This window comes from Trachemys scripta, chromosome 9 (genome assembly GCF_013100865.1).
Source record: "Trachemys scripta elegans isolate TJP31775 chromosome 9, CAS_Tse_1.0, whole genome shotgun sequence".
Lineage (NCBI taxonomy): Eukaryota > Metazoa > Chordata > Testudines > Emydidae > Trachemys > Trachemys scripta.
In genome coordinates, this window is record NC_048306.1 from 104538813 (window position 1) to 104554322 (window position 15510).

At 47.6% G+C, this 15510-nt stretch overlaps 1 protein-coding gene across 1 annotated transcript in view; it reads right to left on the minus strand.

Moving 5' to 3' along the window:
* Window positions 1–15510, minus strand: part of NRBP1 (nuclear receptor binding protein 1) — a gene marked incomplete at its 5' end in the record, with an annotated part of 58096 nt that overhangs the window by 12650 nt on the left and 29936 nt on the right. Inside the window, 2 exon segments of the mRNA XM_034780795.1 lie at window positions 4070–4128; window positions 4437–4520. Coding sequence (XP_034636686.1) covers window positions 4070–4128; window positions 4437–4520 — 143 coding nt within the window.

The following is a 15510-nucleotide window of genomic DNA, read 5'->3' on the forward strand; positions in this document are numbered from 1 at the left end:
AGGTGACCTAGTCACTCTACCAGAGTTCAGCCCCAGTGAGTTACTCCCGGAATTGGCGGGGCAGGGAGAGAACGGAGGGAAACTCCATATTGCCAACTTTTTTAATTTGATCAGATGATATTTGGTGTTTCTTATAAAGCACCAGCCCCTGGAGGCACGTGATTAGGTGACACTTTGGGGGGGGGGGGGAGAGAGAGAGTAAATAAAGAAGTCTTGAGTAGTTCTCACGGTTGTAGGGACAAGCCTGAAAGCAGGACTCTAACATGACCTACTGGCTCAGAAAGCTGATAAAAGCACCCACTGTTATGTCAAATCATGACTCAAGTCCAGCTCAGGATTTGCTGGGGTCTGACTCATGGTTTTTGAGCTCTCGGGGTTGACAATATGGATCCAATTGTAGGAGAATAACTGAGCTGGCTGCCGGGAACGGTCCCACCCCGGCACTCTCTCAGGAGCCATCCGGACTGCTGCCCTAAGTTCCTCAATATTGCCCCTGCTCCCAGTGCCCCAGAACAAGCTGGAAAGGCTATTTCCCCAATCCCCTCAGAAAGGGAGCTAAGAAAGTGCCTTCAGCAGTGTTGCTACCCACAATACAGAGGGAACCTCAAACAGCCACCGAGGCTACCCCATCCACTTCCAATGGCAGCCCAACACACGGACGGGATTGTTGTAATAACTGGGGTCTAGCAGCCTGGAAACAGTGTTGGAAAGAGGGTGAAAGCTCAAAGCATTACAATCACCTATGCCAAATGTGGACAGAGGAAGGCCCAGACAGAAGACAGAGACTGAATTAGTCCAAACAACGTTCAACTGACACCACCCAAGGACTGCGTTAAAGCGTCACTGGGAACCAGTGCCAGAGAAGAATCAGAATGGACCAAATTGCAAATTGGACTTAGCTGAGAGAGAAACTACGGGATGCACTATTCTGCCCATTGCCCCCTTTGGGGAGTCACGTGGAGGAAAGAGACTCCTGGGGGATTCCCTTGAGCAAAGGCTGACAGGTCTCTGCTTCGCTCCAGACCCTGCCTGAGTGTGCTGGAGGAGCCTCAGGCATCAGGAGGGCCAGACCAGTGAGGACACCAGACTGACAGTCACGAGATCCTGCTCTGTTTTCCCCGCTCTCCTGTGCTTCTTTCCCTCCCCCACTGCTTTTCACACCAGCAGTGACCTGCGCAGCCTTGGTATGGTGGGATGAAGCAGCACATGCACCTCTGCCCAGCCTGAGATGCAACAGTGATAGAGCGGGACCCCCCAAACCAGCCTGATGGGGTCACACACCAGGGAGGTGAGCTAGGGTCCAAAGTCGAGGCTGACTTGCTAGCCCAGAACATCTGTCTGATTGACCAAGGCCCTTGCATCCCAAGATTCTCAAAAAGCCGTATTTCCTACACCTTTTTTAATCTCTTCTGCTGGTCTATTTTGTCAAAGGCAGGAAAAATAACCACCACTCTCAACAGTCAACTCAAAATTCAACAGCACTAACCCTTTCTTCTCCACTAAGGACTGCTTCTCCAAGATCCTCGCTAAAAGGGGTCTGATAGTTCTATTACGTTTGTTTTGCATAACAATTCCAATTCAAAATGCTCTATGTTTGATTCTTTTTCCCCCGTCTCCTCTAATCAATAAACTTCCAACTTTGGCATGTATGTTCTAGTGCAGCGGTTCTCAGACTTTTCCAGTTGTGTCCCCCTTACCCCTCACGGAATCTGTCCATGCCCTCCGGCCATTACAGCGCAGCCAAGGCTCTCAGCAGCGGAGTTTGGGCAGAAGGTGGAGCTGGTCTGGGGGCAGAGAGGAACCGCGGCTAGGGTTGGAGAGGAAGCAGGGGCAAAGCCAGGCTGTGGCTGAGGTTGGAGAGGGAGTGGGGGCAGAGCAGGCTGGGGGCAGAGCAGAGCTGCGGCTGGGGTCAGAGAGGGAATTGGGCCTGGAGGCGAAGCAGGACTGGGGGCTGAATGGGGCTGAGGAAGGAGCGAGGCTGTGGGTGGAGCTGGTCTGGGGGTATGGTGCTCCCTCTCTGTCCCCTGTGGAGGCTGGCCCAGCCCCACCACACATGACCCCAAATGGTCCTCTGCACCCCCTCCGGGGGTGTGCGCACCCCACAGTTTGGGGACCACTGTTCTAGTGTTTGCCATGGGACTAAGCACAAAGAAGTTTCTGTGCTCAAAACTCCGAACCTAAAAATGGCCCTACTGGGTCAGACCAAAGGTCCATCCAGCCCAGTATCCTGTCTACCGACAGTGGCCAGTGCCAGGTGCCCCAGAGGGAGTGAACCTAACAGGTAACGATCAAGTGATCATGTCTAACTCTTCAGTGTTGTGCAGCAGCAGGGGCACGTTAACACCTGTGACTCGGGGAGAGGGATAGCTCAGTGGTTTGAGCATTGGCCTGCTAAACCCAGGATTGAGAGTTTAATCCTTGAGAAGGCCATTTAGGGATGGGGGGGGGGGGGGAATCTGCCTGGGGATTGGTCCTGCTTTGAGCAGGGGGTTGGACTAGATACCTCCTGAGATCCCTTCCAACCCTGAGATTCTATGATCTCATTGATGCCATCAGAATTAACTCAACTGCAGCCCAGGCAGCATTCACTTAGGAAGTCACCGCAGCCATTTCCAATGACAAATGTTCACATGATAGATGAAGGTGTCTCCAAAGCACTCTGCCAAGAGCACAGCTCATCAGGGCAGAGCACTGCAACCCTGGCATATAAGGAGAAATAAAACATGATCCCCTCTGCAGTGAACAAATCGGGTTACAAACTGCTGCTCTTCTCAGAGGAGACAGCCAGTGAACTCCTCCTCAGGGAAACACGCTGCTCACATAGAAGCAGCACTTTGAGACACTGGACAAGAATGGGGGGAATCGTCATGTGCACCTTTTGTTTGGTCTCCAGTGGAAGCAGGTGAAAGTCTGCCAACGCTTCTGTACTGTCCGGTTCTTTCTGTGCCTGCACCAGAGCCTTCATATCCCAGGCTGGAAAAAATGCTATTGTACTACTCTGCAGAGCAGACTCCAGTGTCATTCCTTTCCTCTCGTCTCCAGCGGGGGGTGGCCTCTCCAGCTCCCTGACAAGACTGTCTGCTTTATTGGTCCAGGGCATTTATTTGCCCCCATGTGTCACTCCCACTATTGATTTTCATGCTCCCCAGGCTCCGGTTTCAAATTACGGTATCATTGTCACGGCTCCATGCATTGAGAAATACCTACTTTCCGTACGACCCTGAAGCCATGGGCAGTTAGCCAGGTCAGATGAGAATCCCTTGTTACCACAGACCCCTTGGAACTCAAGGAGGTAGTTTAAAGATTTTTGCTTCACAGGGTTATTTTTGTGGTGTTAGTTTGGACCCCTCCCTGCATCTCCTACTGTTAGGCTGCGGGGGCTTACTTTATGGCCTGCAGAGTTCTCTCCCTGGTCTGATTCTTGAAACCCGTTGCAGATTATATTTTTTCTGCTGAACTCCCAATTCCTTGGCTCAGGCCTGGTGAACACAGGGGCATAGGAATGGCCAGGCTACATCAGAGCAGGGCTCCATCTACCGGCTCCAAGAGTAGCCAGCACCAGCTGCTTCAGAGTTAGGGGAAAGAAGCCCCAAAATGGACAATTCTAGAATAAACTGCCCAGGGCCAGTTCTGTCGAATCTCAGGCAGTTAGCAGCTGTTTATGCCCTGAAGCAGGAAGCTGCGTATTCCTTATTAAACTGCATCGAAACGGTGGTTGTTCAGATTCTCCATAAGAGTTCATCCTCCTCCTCTGACTCTTACTAAGCTTCTGGCCTCAATATCTTGTGGCACCAAGTTCCACAGGTCACTTGTTACATTTGGAGCGGGAAGAGCCCAAGGGAACCAATACAGAGGACAGACACTGATGGAAAGGCTGCAACCAGCTCAAACCCTTGTCTAGCATGTTAGTGCCAGAGGGGGGTGAGGCGATGCAGCGGGGGAGGGCCTGGACCTTGGTGACAGAAATGGTTGAACTGCTGCTGAGGGATTGGGGGACAAAGTAACTCCAACAGAGAGGATTCCGGTTTCACTCAGACATCCCTCCCCTGCCATCTCCCTGCCCGCTCACCTCTAGCGCACACATCCCGAAGGAGTAGATGTCCACAGCAGTGGTGACATTGGTGACTTCTGTAACACAGGAACAAGGTTCCACAGTCAATTCCTAACAGGACAGTCCCAGCACCTTATAGCACCAGGATCCGCCACACCAGGCAGCGAGATCCTGCAGCCCCCTCCCTTCCACTGCTCTTCCAGGAACAAGGGCTCCCAGTGGCTCCAGATCTAGGCCACGCAGTCCCAGGGGGAGTAGCATTAGCTCCCCTTAGCTGCAGCTTCTCATGGGATATGCAGGTAATCGCCACCCACAGACCAGCTACTAGCAAGACACAGGCCATGCCACACCCGAGGCCTGCGGGCACTGTGCTGCTGTACTGTACCTCCATACTCTGGGGCAAAGAAGTGCAGATTCTTCTGCTCCTCACGACACGTCTTCACATGGTTGTTGATGGTGTCTGGTGCCACTGGAAGAGAGTCACAGATCTTACAATGCAGTAACCCTTACCAGCTGGGCCCCAGACTGCTCAGGGGGAAGGCACAGCTGTCCATACTGACCCCAGGGAACATGTCCCTCATCTCACACTGAGGTGGGTGCATCTTCCCCATGCACGGGAGAGCAGAGGGGCACTGGAATGTTTCTCTACCCTGTTCCCTTGGCTGCACACTCACTGAGACCTGGTATTGGGCTCAAACAGCAACTGTGGAGTCCCAGGCCCCTGCAGAGGAAGGAGCACCTAAGCAAGGCTCTCAAGTTTACAGCCAAGCCTGAAGGCTCTCAGCTCAGACCTACAGCATTCAGCGACTTGAGGCGTGGCTACAGAGGCACTGAGTTTCAAACAGATGGACAGCTCTGCAATGAGGCTACTTGTTCCATGGCCAACAAGTTGTTGCTGGTGCAGATTCTGCTCTGCTCAGAGTGGTCTCTCAGTAGGTCAGAGCCAGGCACAGAGACCACCAGTACAGAGGACAGATACCCTGATGGAGAAGGCCCAGCTAGCCCAATGCCTCTGAGGGCCTACCTATGACTCATGTCTGCAGGAGGCCTCAGCCAGGAGCACTCAGCCTGCCAGCAGCGGCAAGATGGCACCAAACCAAGCAATGAGGGCAAGCAGAGCACTGCATGAGGACATGGGGCTTCCGAGGGGAGGGGATAAGTTCCTGGCAACTCGCTCGTTAGGGGATTAGGGACAAGTTTCCAGGAAGGAACAGGAGTCTAAACATTAGCCCCACAAGTTGTGGGGAGGAAAAATCAAGGTAAGTAGAGAACACAAGGGCTCCCTCCTTCCTAGCACTCGCCCCTCCCTGAAACACAGCCACTTCTGCACCGAAGTGCTCCCAACACTACCTCATCTCCTTCAGACAGGGCATCCACACCCTCCCACCCACAATCCTACCAAGTAGCGACACTGAACTCCGAATGTTCTCCCGGGGGAATTCTGCGCCACTGGGCATGTGCAGAGTTCATGTTCCCTGCAGATTCATTTTTTCTCTTGGCAGAAAATACACTCTGCCAGAGATGCTCTGCAGTTATGCCTTTTGGCCACCAGGTGCTGCTGTGGTGCCACAGAGGGCAGCCAGCTCACCAGCTGTAGCAGTCAGCCGCCGACAGGCAGAGTCTGCCACCGTGCCCGCGGGCCCAGGGGAAGAGGCCTGAGATATGGGGGGGGAGACAGAGCGGGGCACACGGAGCTGCTGGGAGGGTCACAGACTGGGGTTCAGAAGGGCTAGAAGGGGGAACAGACCGGGGCAAGGGCTGAATGGTAGTGAGGGTTCAGGGCCACATGGGGACGGGCCACAGATGTGCCTGACTGACTGGGAGAGGCTAGGAATAAGCCAGGTCTGCATGGGGGAGGGACCACAATCCCCATTCCCCAAAAAACCTGTTCCATTCTTCTTCCACCCACACCCAACAACCCTCCAGGTTTGCTCCCAGGCTCCTGTCCAGCAATTACTTCCCTCTCCCCAAACCTTTGCCCAGTTTTTGAGGGGTGCGGGAAATACATTTTTATATAGTCGTTTAATTGAATTATTACTCAAAGGTCTGTATCAATACGCCTAGTAAGGAATCTATTGGTCAAAAAAATGTCCAGAATCATTTTTGTCGTCTGCATTGTTACAAATATACTTGTAATAGGTATTTTGAAATAAATTATCAAAATAAATGAAATTGGTGTGACTGCTATTTTGACAAATAAAAATTCTGCGTATTTTAAATATTGTGCGCAGAATTTAATTTTTTTTAAAACAGAATTCCCCCAGGAGTAAGCCTAGTGAATCTGCCTCAGTTACTCTTTCCAAACGAATCACGGCTGGCTACTCTTTTTAGCATCCCTGTTTGAATGGGAGACCCCACACAGTGCTTGTTTCAAAAAGGTAGAGATTGTTCTATTTCAAACGAGGAACAACAGGGAGAGACTAAAAGGAATTTCACGCTGAGTGAGCTCAGACTAGTCCACAGCCTCAAGAAAGCCCTGTCACTTGGGCTGCAGAAAAGCCTTGGAGAACAGACTAGATACAATCCTGCCCTGGCTCCCAGGGGCTAGGACCTAACAGGGTGTTTCCATCTCTCATATCTGTTTTTCTATGAATGAACAGAGTGCTCTGCAACAAGAGAACAGAACGAGGAGGAGAAGGAGGAGGATGTCATTGGAGACAACTCAATGCGCAGCTGCAGTCAAGAAAACAAACACGATATTAGGATGCATTAGGAATTGCATAGAGAATATCATCAAAATATTCTGCCTTCATGAAATCAATGGCGCAGCCTTATCTGTATACTGCATGCAGGACTGGCCAGGCCATCCCCAAGGGCACTGCAGAATTAGAGGGGGTTCAGAGAAGGGTGCCGAGAATGATCAAGGGCTTGGGAAAACTGCTCTGGAGAGAGTTTGAGAAAGATAAATGCAAGAGAACATGATAGACGTCTAAAATAATGAACAGTCTAGAGAAGGGAGGTCAAGAGAATCTATTCTCCCTGGTTCATAACACAAAAACACAGGGGCATTCAATGAGATTAATATAGGTGGGAATTTCAAAACTGATGAGGAAGTACTTTTTCACACAATGTGTAATTAGTTTGTGAAACTCTCTGCTACAAGAACAGGAGTACTTGTGGCACCTTAGAAGCTAACAAATTTATTTGAGCATAAGCTTTCGTGGGCGAAAACCCACTTCGCCGGATGTATGTAGTGGAAAATACAGTAGGAAGCTATATATACACACACAGAGAACATGAAACAATGGGTGTTACTATACAAACTATAACGAGAGTGATCAGTTAAGGTGAGCTATTACCAGCAGGAGAGAGAAAAAAACTTGAACCTACCAAGATTTAAAGAGGGACTGCACGTTTACCTGGGTCACAAGAATCTCCAGTGTTTTCATAATTAACAAGAGTTCTGGAAAGGAGATTAAGCCTCCTGCTTTGGGGGTTAAACTAATCTGTAACCACCAGGGATTAGGAGGTTTCTTACACCTTTCTTTAGAGCACCTGGCTCTGGCCACTGGATGGTATGGATTATGGACCTGAGCTATACCGGCAGCTCCTGGGCTCCCTAAATCTCTCAAGAGGAAAAGCAAAGCATCTTACCAATGACGGGACATGTGACCCTCTCCTGTGGAGCAGTACGCCCAAGGGGATGCACAGAGGAGCAGGGGCAGACCCGAGTGCTCCTGCCAGAACAGAGACTCTGGAGCAGAATGAAGGACTGAAACAACAGGGACCTCTCTAGTAAACACTCCAGCTGCTCCCATTCCCGCTATAAACAGCTTCCTCCCTCACACAGTACTCCAGGAAAATTTGCCAACCCTAACAACCTCTCTCCCCAACAGGAGGAGAGCAGTGCAAGGTAGCGTACTGACTGTGTTGTCAGTACATAACACCAAACCGGCATCAGCCTAGCTGCCAGTCAACGTCACAGCAAAGGACATGCCTGATTCCAGGTAGCGCCCCTGCAGCTTTCACAGATGTCTGTTTCACAAGGGCAGGCTAAGACACCGCACAGTAGTAGTCAAATGGGCCCCTACTACCCAAGTCTGCCTGAACAGAGACCATGACTGCAAAGAACAATCCCGCTCTGCACAGGGAAATTCCTTATTTCCGAAGATTGGAGAGTGTCAGGCCCTTTCCACGCCAGGCAGTGTGTGTTGTCAGATGTTTGGCTGTGTGAGTGTTCTCCATGTGCTGTCCCAGCTCTGCGCAGACAGCTGGCACAGCAGACCTCGAGTGAACCACCCAATGCCCACAAGATCCATTACGGAGCGAAGGCGCCCGGCCAGGTTTATTGTCGACGAAGTGCAGTAATAGCACCTGGCAGACTCTGAGGATATTAAGACATGTTTGCCCATGACAATGGACGCAGCTCAGTGAGTGGCTGGTTTTTCCATTCCCCGCTAGGCTGGCCAGAGACACTCCCTTTGAGGTTCCATTTTATATATCAATACAAACAAGTTACGTACTGCCCCTTTGACGTAGTTAGTGGACACCCTTTGATGTAACCAGTTACCACCCATCACCTTGTACATCTCCATCCATCACACTGTCATCCTGACCTTAACTTTAGGATGGGTCAGCGCGTCCCTGTTCTCTCTAAGGAATGAGTTGATACCAAGGTGTTCTGGTACCACCCTTCTGGAATATGGTTGCGTGAGTGCTCGGTCTCTAGTACTTCTTAGGAATGTGCATTTCTGCAATATCAGCCCTGTTCTTGCCAGATCGTGAGTAGGCCCTGCATAGCTCACAGACTGACTTTGCTTTATATCAGCAAAGTTTTGACCACTACTTTAGCCCAGGCCTCAGCTACAAGGCCTTAAGTCTCAGGCCCTCTTTCTACTACAGCGGGGAGCCTGCACCGCAGAGATAGGTACCCCCATGGAGTTGGGAAGGAACAAAGACAACACCCCTGTGCTTCAGCCTCCCCTCCCCCCTTATCCAACTAAGTTATAAACTGAGGTGTGACCCCCACAGGAGCTACGGGGGACAGAGGGGACAGTCTGCCTGCAGAGACCTCTTCCAATGCTGGGCCTACAAACTTGGGCCAAACATATTTACAGGCTTTTCTAAAAGAGGGCCTGGGTTTAGCATAAGTACAATGCAACTATTTTTGCTTTGCAGCCCAACATCATTAGCTAAACCTCAGTGTTCACTGATGATTCACTAATAGGAAGGAGGATCAGCATGGCAGCCATGGGAGAACCTCAGCGGAGGTTCGTTCGCACAGTTGGTAAAGAAGAGTTCGTTACAGCAGGAGTGGCTGGCACTCCCAGGTAAGGGAAGGACAAAGGGAAGGCTGTCACCAAGTGAAGCAGACTGTCTCCCACCCTCAGCCCATAGCTGTTGTATACCCACTTGACCTAAGGAAACCGTTGGGACTGACAAGGACAGAAATCCCTAGGAGTATTGCCATACCACAGAATATGCTCAGAGAAGTCAGGTGCATTTGCTTTGCTGCTCTTAGGAAGCATCACACATGCCGATAACTGTCGGAAAGACGACGTTCTCATAGGAAAAGCTGTGCAGAGCAGTCAGGTGGACAGCAAATTAAAGACCGCATGAGGCTAGTGCACCCTTGTACCAAGCGTGTGGCAGTTTACACTATGAGGAAACCCTGGAATTAGCAGAGTGCCCATGGAAAGGCATATCCTGATTGCATGGAACCTGCAGCAACGCAGAGAGCAACTGGGGAGAGCAGCAGCTGCCCGAAGTCAGGCTGCTTCCCTTCCCCTCCTGAGGATGTGGTCACACAAGCAGCATGGACAAGCCCCCATGGTTAAGGATCTCACCCACAGACAAATCCACAGATTAATAGTAGATTCCTCCTGTTCACCAGAACCTCAGTGAGGCAGAGAGCTAGACGAGTGAATCATCAACACTGCCCCGCTGAGCCAGTCATGAGGAACAGGAGATCTGATGGAGATGAAAAAGCTCATGGCCAAATCACGACTGCAAGCACTGCAGAGTGGTGGCGATTCAGCACGTGCTGGTCGGTCATGAATCAGCACTGAAACAATGCCAAGAGAGGGCATGGGGCACTGTGCTGCTAAAGGGACCATATTTCTAATATAGTGTAAAAGCAAGGACCTCCCCACGTGGGGTCAAAGACCTGGGGTTTGCCAAGCTAGGGTTTCCATTTGGGTCCTTACACAGTACTTGTCAGCATGGTAACCGGACAGCTATGTGGCCCTCTACAGCAGTGGCGAGAGAGCTTGGTCACTGGAGGAGCCAGTCCTGACTGAGCCATCCTATCCTGACTCCCTTGACCTGCCCGGGAGCTTCTCATCCCTCATTGTTGATTTCTATTAGGACCAAAAAGAAATATAACAACGGCACTGGCCCATTACTAGATGGAGATGTAGACATGTACAATCAATTTGTTTGGTAAAAACAGATGTAGTCATGTCATATGATGATGAAATACTCCCCAATCCAACAGTAATTCATGCTGACTGGAAACAGCAATTACTAAAGTTAGACACCTTTCAATTAATGGTGGTTTTCAATAATTCTGAGAACATGAGAGAAGTTCCATAGAACTGGAAGAAAGCTCATCTTGTGCCAATGTTTAAAGAGAGCAAACGGGAATGACCTGGGTAACTATAGCCCTGTCTGTCTGACACTGATCCTGGGCAAAATAATGGAACACCTGATATGGGACTCAAGAAAGAATTAACAAGGATAATCTAATTAATTCCCATCAATATAGGTTTAAGGAAAACAGATCTTTCAAACTAACCTGATAAACTTATAAATTCATTATAAAGCTGATTGATAAAGTTTATACTGTTGAGGTAACAGACTTCTGCAGACATTTGACTTGGCACTGCATGACCTTTTGATTAAAAACTAGAATACAAATTCAACATGAGAAAAAAATTGGCTGATAAACTTCAAAATGTAATTGAAAATGGGGAATCATCCAACAGGTGCGTTTCTAGTGGGATCCCACAAGGACTGGTTCTCGACCCAGGGTATTTAACATTTTTGTCAATAAACTGGATGAAAACAATCACTGATAAAGTTTGCAGGTGATAAAAGCTGGGGGAGTGGTAAATAATGAATAAGTTAGGTCACTGATCCAGAACGATCTGGATCACTTGGTAAGCTGCGTACAAGCCAACTATGCGTGTTTTAATATGACCAAATATAACGTCATGCATCCAGGAACAAAGGATCCAGGTCATACTTCCAGGATAGGGGACTCTAGCCTAGGCAGCAGTGACTCAGAGATTTGAGGGTCATAGTGGATAATCAGCTGAACATGAGGTTCCTGGGCAAAAGCTGGATGCATAAGGAGGAGTCTGGTCATTATATTACCTCTGTTTGGCACTGGGGCAACTATTACTGGAATATTGGGAATAGCGCTAGTGCCTATAGTTTCAGAAGGATGCTGATAGACTAGAGAGGATTCAGCGAAGAGCCATGTGTGACCAAAAGCACCCCTGTATTCACACCCTATACACTACACTGTAATCATCTGAAGAACATGGACCCTCCTTCAACAGACTCCATGTCGTCATCTTTATTGTTTGAATAAACTTTGCTTTGAAGGGTACCCTCAGAAGAATCCACTTCAGAAGGTTCACTGGACTATAAAGGGAAGGGGCGGAAAACCCCAAGCTTCCTCTCTCTCTCTCTTTCACAGACAAAGGAACCAGCTCTTTATTTTTTTGGAGGGGAGGGGATCCAAACCTGAGAATTTGGTCAGCCCTATTGCTGGGAACATGTGGTAAGGATTTTATCTTGAACCATGTCTAGCTTGTTAAGTTTAGCTACTAGAAAGCATTTTATCTTTATTTTTCTTGTAACCATTTCTGACTTTAATCCTTTATACTTGTACTCAAAATCTAGATCTTTGTAGTTAAACCTGTTTTATTTTTAATCTAAACCAATCCAGTGCTGTGTTTAAATTGAACCATTCGGTAACTGCAGTTAAAGCAACAAACTATTGAATATTGACTCATTTACAGGGACAATGGACCTTTAATATCTGAAATGCCAGGAGAGGCACGAAGAGCAAGTGATGGGCAACAGAGAGGAGGGAAGGGCTGGGGTGGAGACAAGCCGCATGCCTTTGCCATGCTGAGCTCAGGCTGGTAGCAGAGCAAGGAGGAGGAGTGATTGTTTTTATTCACAGCCCCCACAGCATGGCAGAAACATCCCAAACATTCAAGGATGGTCCCTACTATGAGGAGCTCACAATGGAAGGGAAAACAGACTGACACTTCCTATAAGAAAAACTTCTGGACTCGATACTGCGCGATAGCCAGGGATTCATTTGTTGGGTTAACCAAACTCATCTGCTTTGTGAAACTCTCTTTACACAATCCAATGGCTGGAAGTTGACGATAGACAAGTTCACACTGAAAATAAGATATAAATTTTTAACAGTGAGGAGAATTAACCATTGGAACAATTTGCCAAGGGTCATGGGGAGAGGCAGCTCTTGATTTAGTCCTAAGTGGAGCACAGGATCTGGTCCAAGAGCTGAGTATAGCTGAACTGCTCAGTAAATAGAATTACATTATGGTAGCTATTAACATCTGTGTAGGGGGAAAATGCCAAAGAAACATACCACAGTAGCATTTAACATGAAAAACAGGAACCACACAACTGAGGAAACTAGTTAAACGTAAGTGAAAAAAGGACCAGTTACAAGGTTGAAATGCCTGCAAGCTGCATGGAAGCCATTTAAAAACCATCATGAGGCTCAAACTAAATGTATGCCTCAAAACCAAGTTACCATGGCTAAACAGCAGAGTAGAAGAGGCAGTTACACATATTTAAAAACTGAAAGTCAAATCTAGGGAGGAAGACAGAAAGAAGCATAAACTCTGGCAAGTCAAGAGTAAAAGTATAATAAAGCAGAGCAAGAAAGAATTTGAAGAACAATTACCTGAAGGAAAAAAAAAAAAATAAAAGCAATTTTTTTTTAATTACATCAGAAGCAGGAAGCCTGCCAAAAAAGTCACTGGTGCCACCAGCCAATCAAGGTGCTAAAGTAGCACTCAAGGAAGACAAGGCCATTGTGGAGAATCTACAGGAATTCTTTGCATCGGTCTTCACTGCAGAAAATGTGGGGGAGATGCCCACACTCGAGCCATTCTTTTGAGATAAAAAAGAATGGAAAAACTTTCCCAGGTTGAGGTGTCAAGAGGTGGTTTTGTAACAAACTGATAAACAGTAATAAGTCACCAGGACCAGATTGAATTCACCCAAGAATTCTGAGGGAACTCAAAAATGAAATTGCAGAACTGTGGTATCTGACCTATCACTTAAATCAGCCTCTGTACCAGATTACTGATGGATGGCTAATGTAACACCAATTTTTAAAAAGGACTCCAGAGGCGATCCAAGCCAGTAAGCCTAACTTCAGTATCAGGCAAATCAGTTGAAACAATAGTAAAGAACAGCATTATTGGACACGTAGATGTACACAATCTGTTGGGAAAGAGTCAACACAGCTTTTGTAAAGGGAAATCATGCCTCACCAGTCCATTAGGAATCTCTGAGGGAGTCAACAAGCACGTAGACAAGGATGATCTAGTGGATAGTGTAACTTGGACTTTCAGAAAGCCTTTGACAAGGTCTCTCACCAAAGGCTCCTAAGCAAAGTAAGTAGACAGGGATACGAGGGAAGGTCCTCTCATGGATCAGTATCTGGTCAAAATATAAGAAACAAAGGGTAGGAACGAATAGTCAGTTTTCACAGTGGAGAGAGGTAAATAGTGGGGTTCCCCAAGGATCTGTATTGGGACCAGTTCCATTCAACATATTCATAAAATGACCTGGAAAAGAGTGAATAGTGAGGTGGCAACGTTTTCAGAGAATACAAAATTACTCAAGATAGGTAAGCCCAAACCCGACGGCGAAGAGTCACAAAGGGAACTCACTAAACTGGATGACTAGGCAACAGAATAGTAAATGAAATTCAATGTTGATAAATACAAAGGAATGCATTTTGGAAAAGATAATCCCAACTATACATACAAAATGACGGGGTATAAATTAGCTATTACCTCTCAAGAAAGAATTCTTGGAGGCACCCGAATAGTTCTCTAAAAACTGTTCAATGTGCAGCAGCAGCAGTCAAAAAAAGCTAACAATGTTCTGAACGATTAGGAAAGGGGTAGATAAGACAACAGAAGATATCATAATGCCACTACAGAAATCCATAGTATGCCCACGTGTTGAATACTGTGTGCACTTTTGGTCACCTCAACTCAAAAAAAGACCTATTAGAATTTGATATGGTATCGAGAAAGGCTACAAAAATTAGGGGTATGGAACTGTGTCCATATAAGGAAAGATTAAAAAAAGACAAGCTGTTCAGCTTGGAAAAAAGATGTCTAAGAGGGGATATGACAGACGTCTAATAAAACCACGACTGGTGTGGAGAAAGTGAATAAGTGTTATTTACCCCTTCACCTAACATACAAATCAGGGGTCATCCAATGAAATTAATAGGCAGCAGGTTTAAAAACAAACATAAGAAAGTTCTTCAAAACACAGAGTCAATCTGCGGAACTCATTGCCATAGGATATTGTGAAGATCAAAAGTATAACTGGGTTCCAAAAAGAACTAGATAAGTTCCTGGAGGATAGGTCCATCAATGGCTATCAGCCAAGATAGCCAGGGACCCAATCCCATGTGCTGGTGTCCCTGAACCTCCAACTGTCAGAAGTTGGGAAAGGATGACAGGGGATCACTATAAATTTCTCTCTTCTATTTATTCCCTCTGAAGCACCTGGCACGGTCCACTGTCTGAAGATGGGATACTGGGCTAGATGGACCACTTGTCTGGCCCAGTACCACCATTCTTATGTTCTTAAGCTGTAGAAAGATTAGTCTCTCACACTTGCATACATCTGCCAAAGCATGAGACATTTCACAGCTCACTCCACTCATGAACCTTGATGCAGCTGGATTAAGGAGGGCATCAGACTTGGAGAACATGACTTCAGAGCCACTGTGACAAAGCAAAGTTTACAGCTATTAAATGTGGAATCAAAGTTAGAGAGGAAACATCTCAGAAAGGTGCAAGCTGAGCGTCTGTCACATTTTGAGAACCCAAGCATTTTACATCCAAATGCTGTCACAGGGGAGATCTACCTTAAGGGCTGCAGACCAGCAGTGCTATGAGATGACCTTTTCAGTTTGCAATAAACTGAAGACAGACAGTTAACCAGCAAAAGCTGGAAAAGCTCCTGCACAGATATCGACTCATTCTGATCAAGGTGTCAAGCCGGAGGGTGAAGCTTGTGCCGAAGACCCATCCAGTTGTTAAGTGTTACCATCCCCAAACAGTCCAAAGCGCAGTCACAGGCAGTGAGTTGGATTAATTATCGGACAGCCATGATCTGAAAGAACTTACATTATCTGACCGCAACGCCAGAGTAACTTAAATGCTTGAAAAACAAAGGGCCCGGACTTTGGGAACAAAACCGCTGCTCTTTCT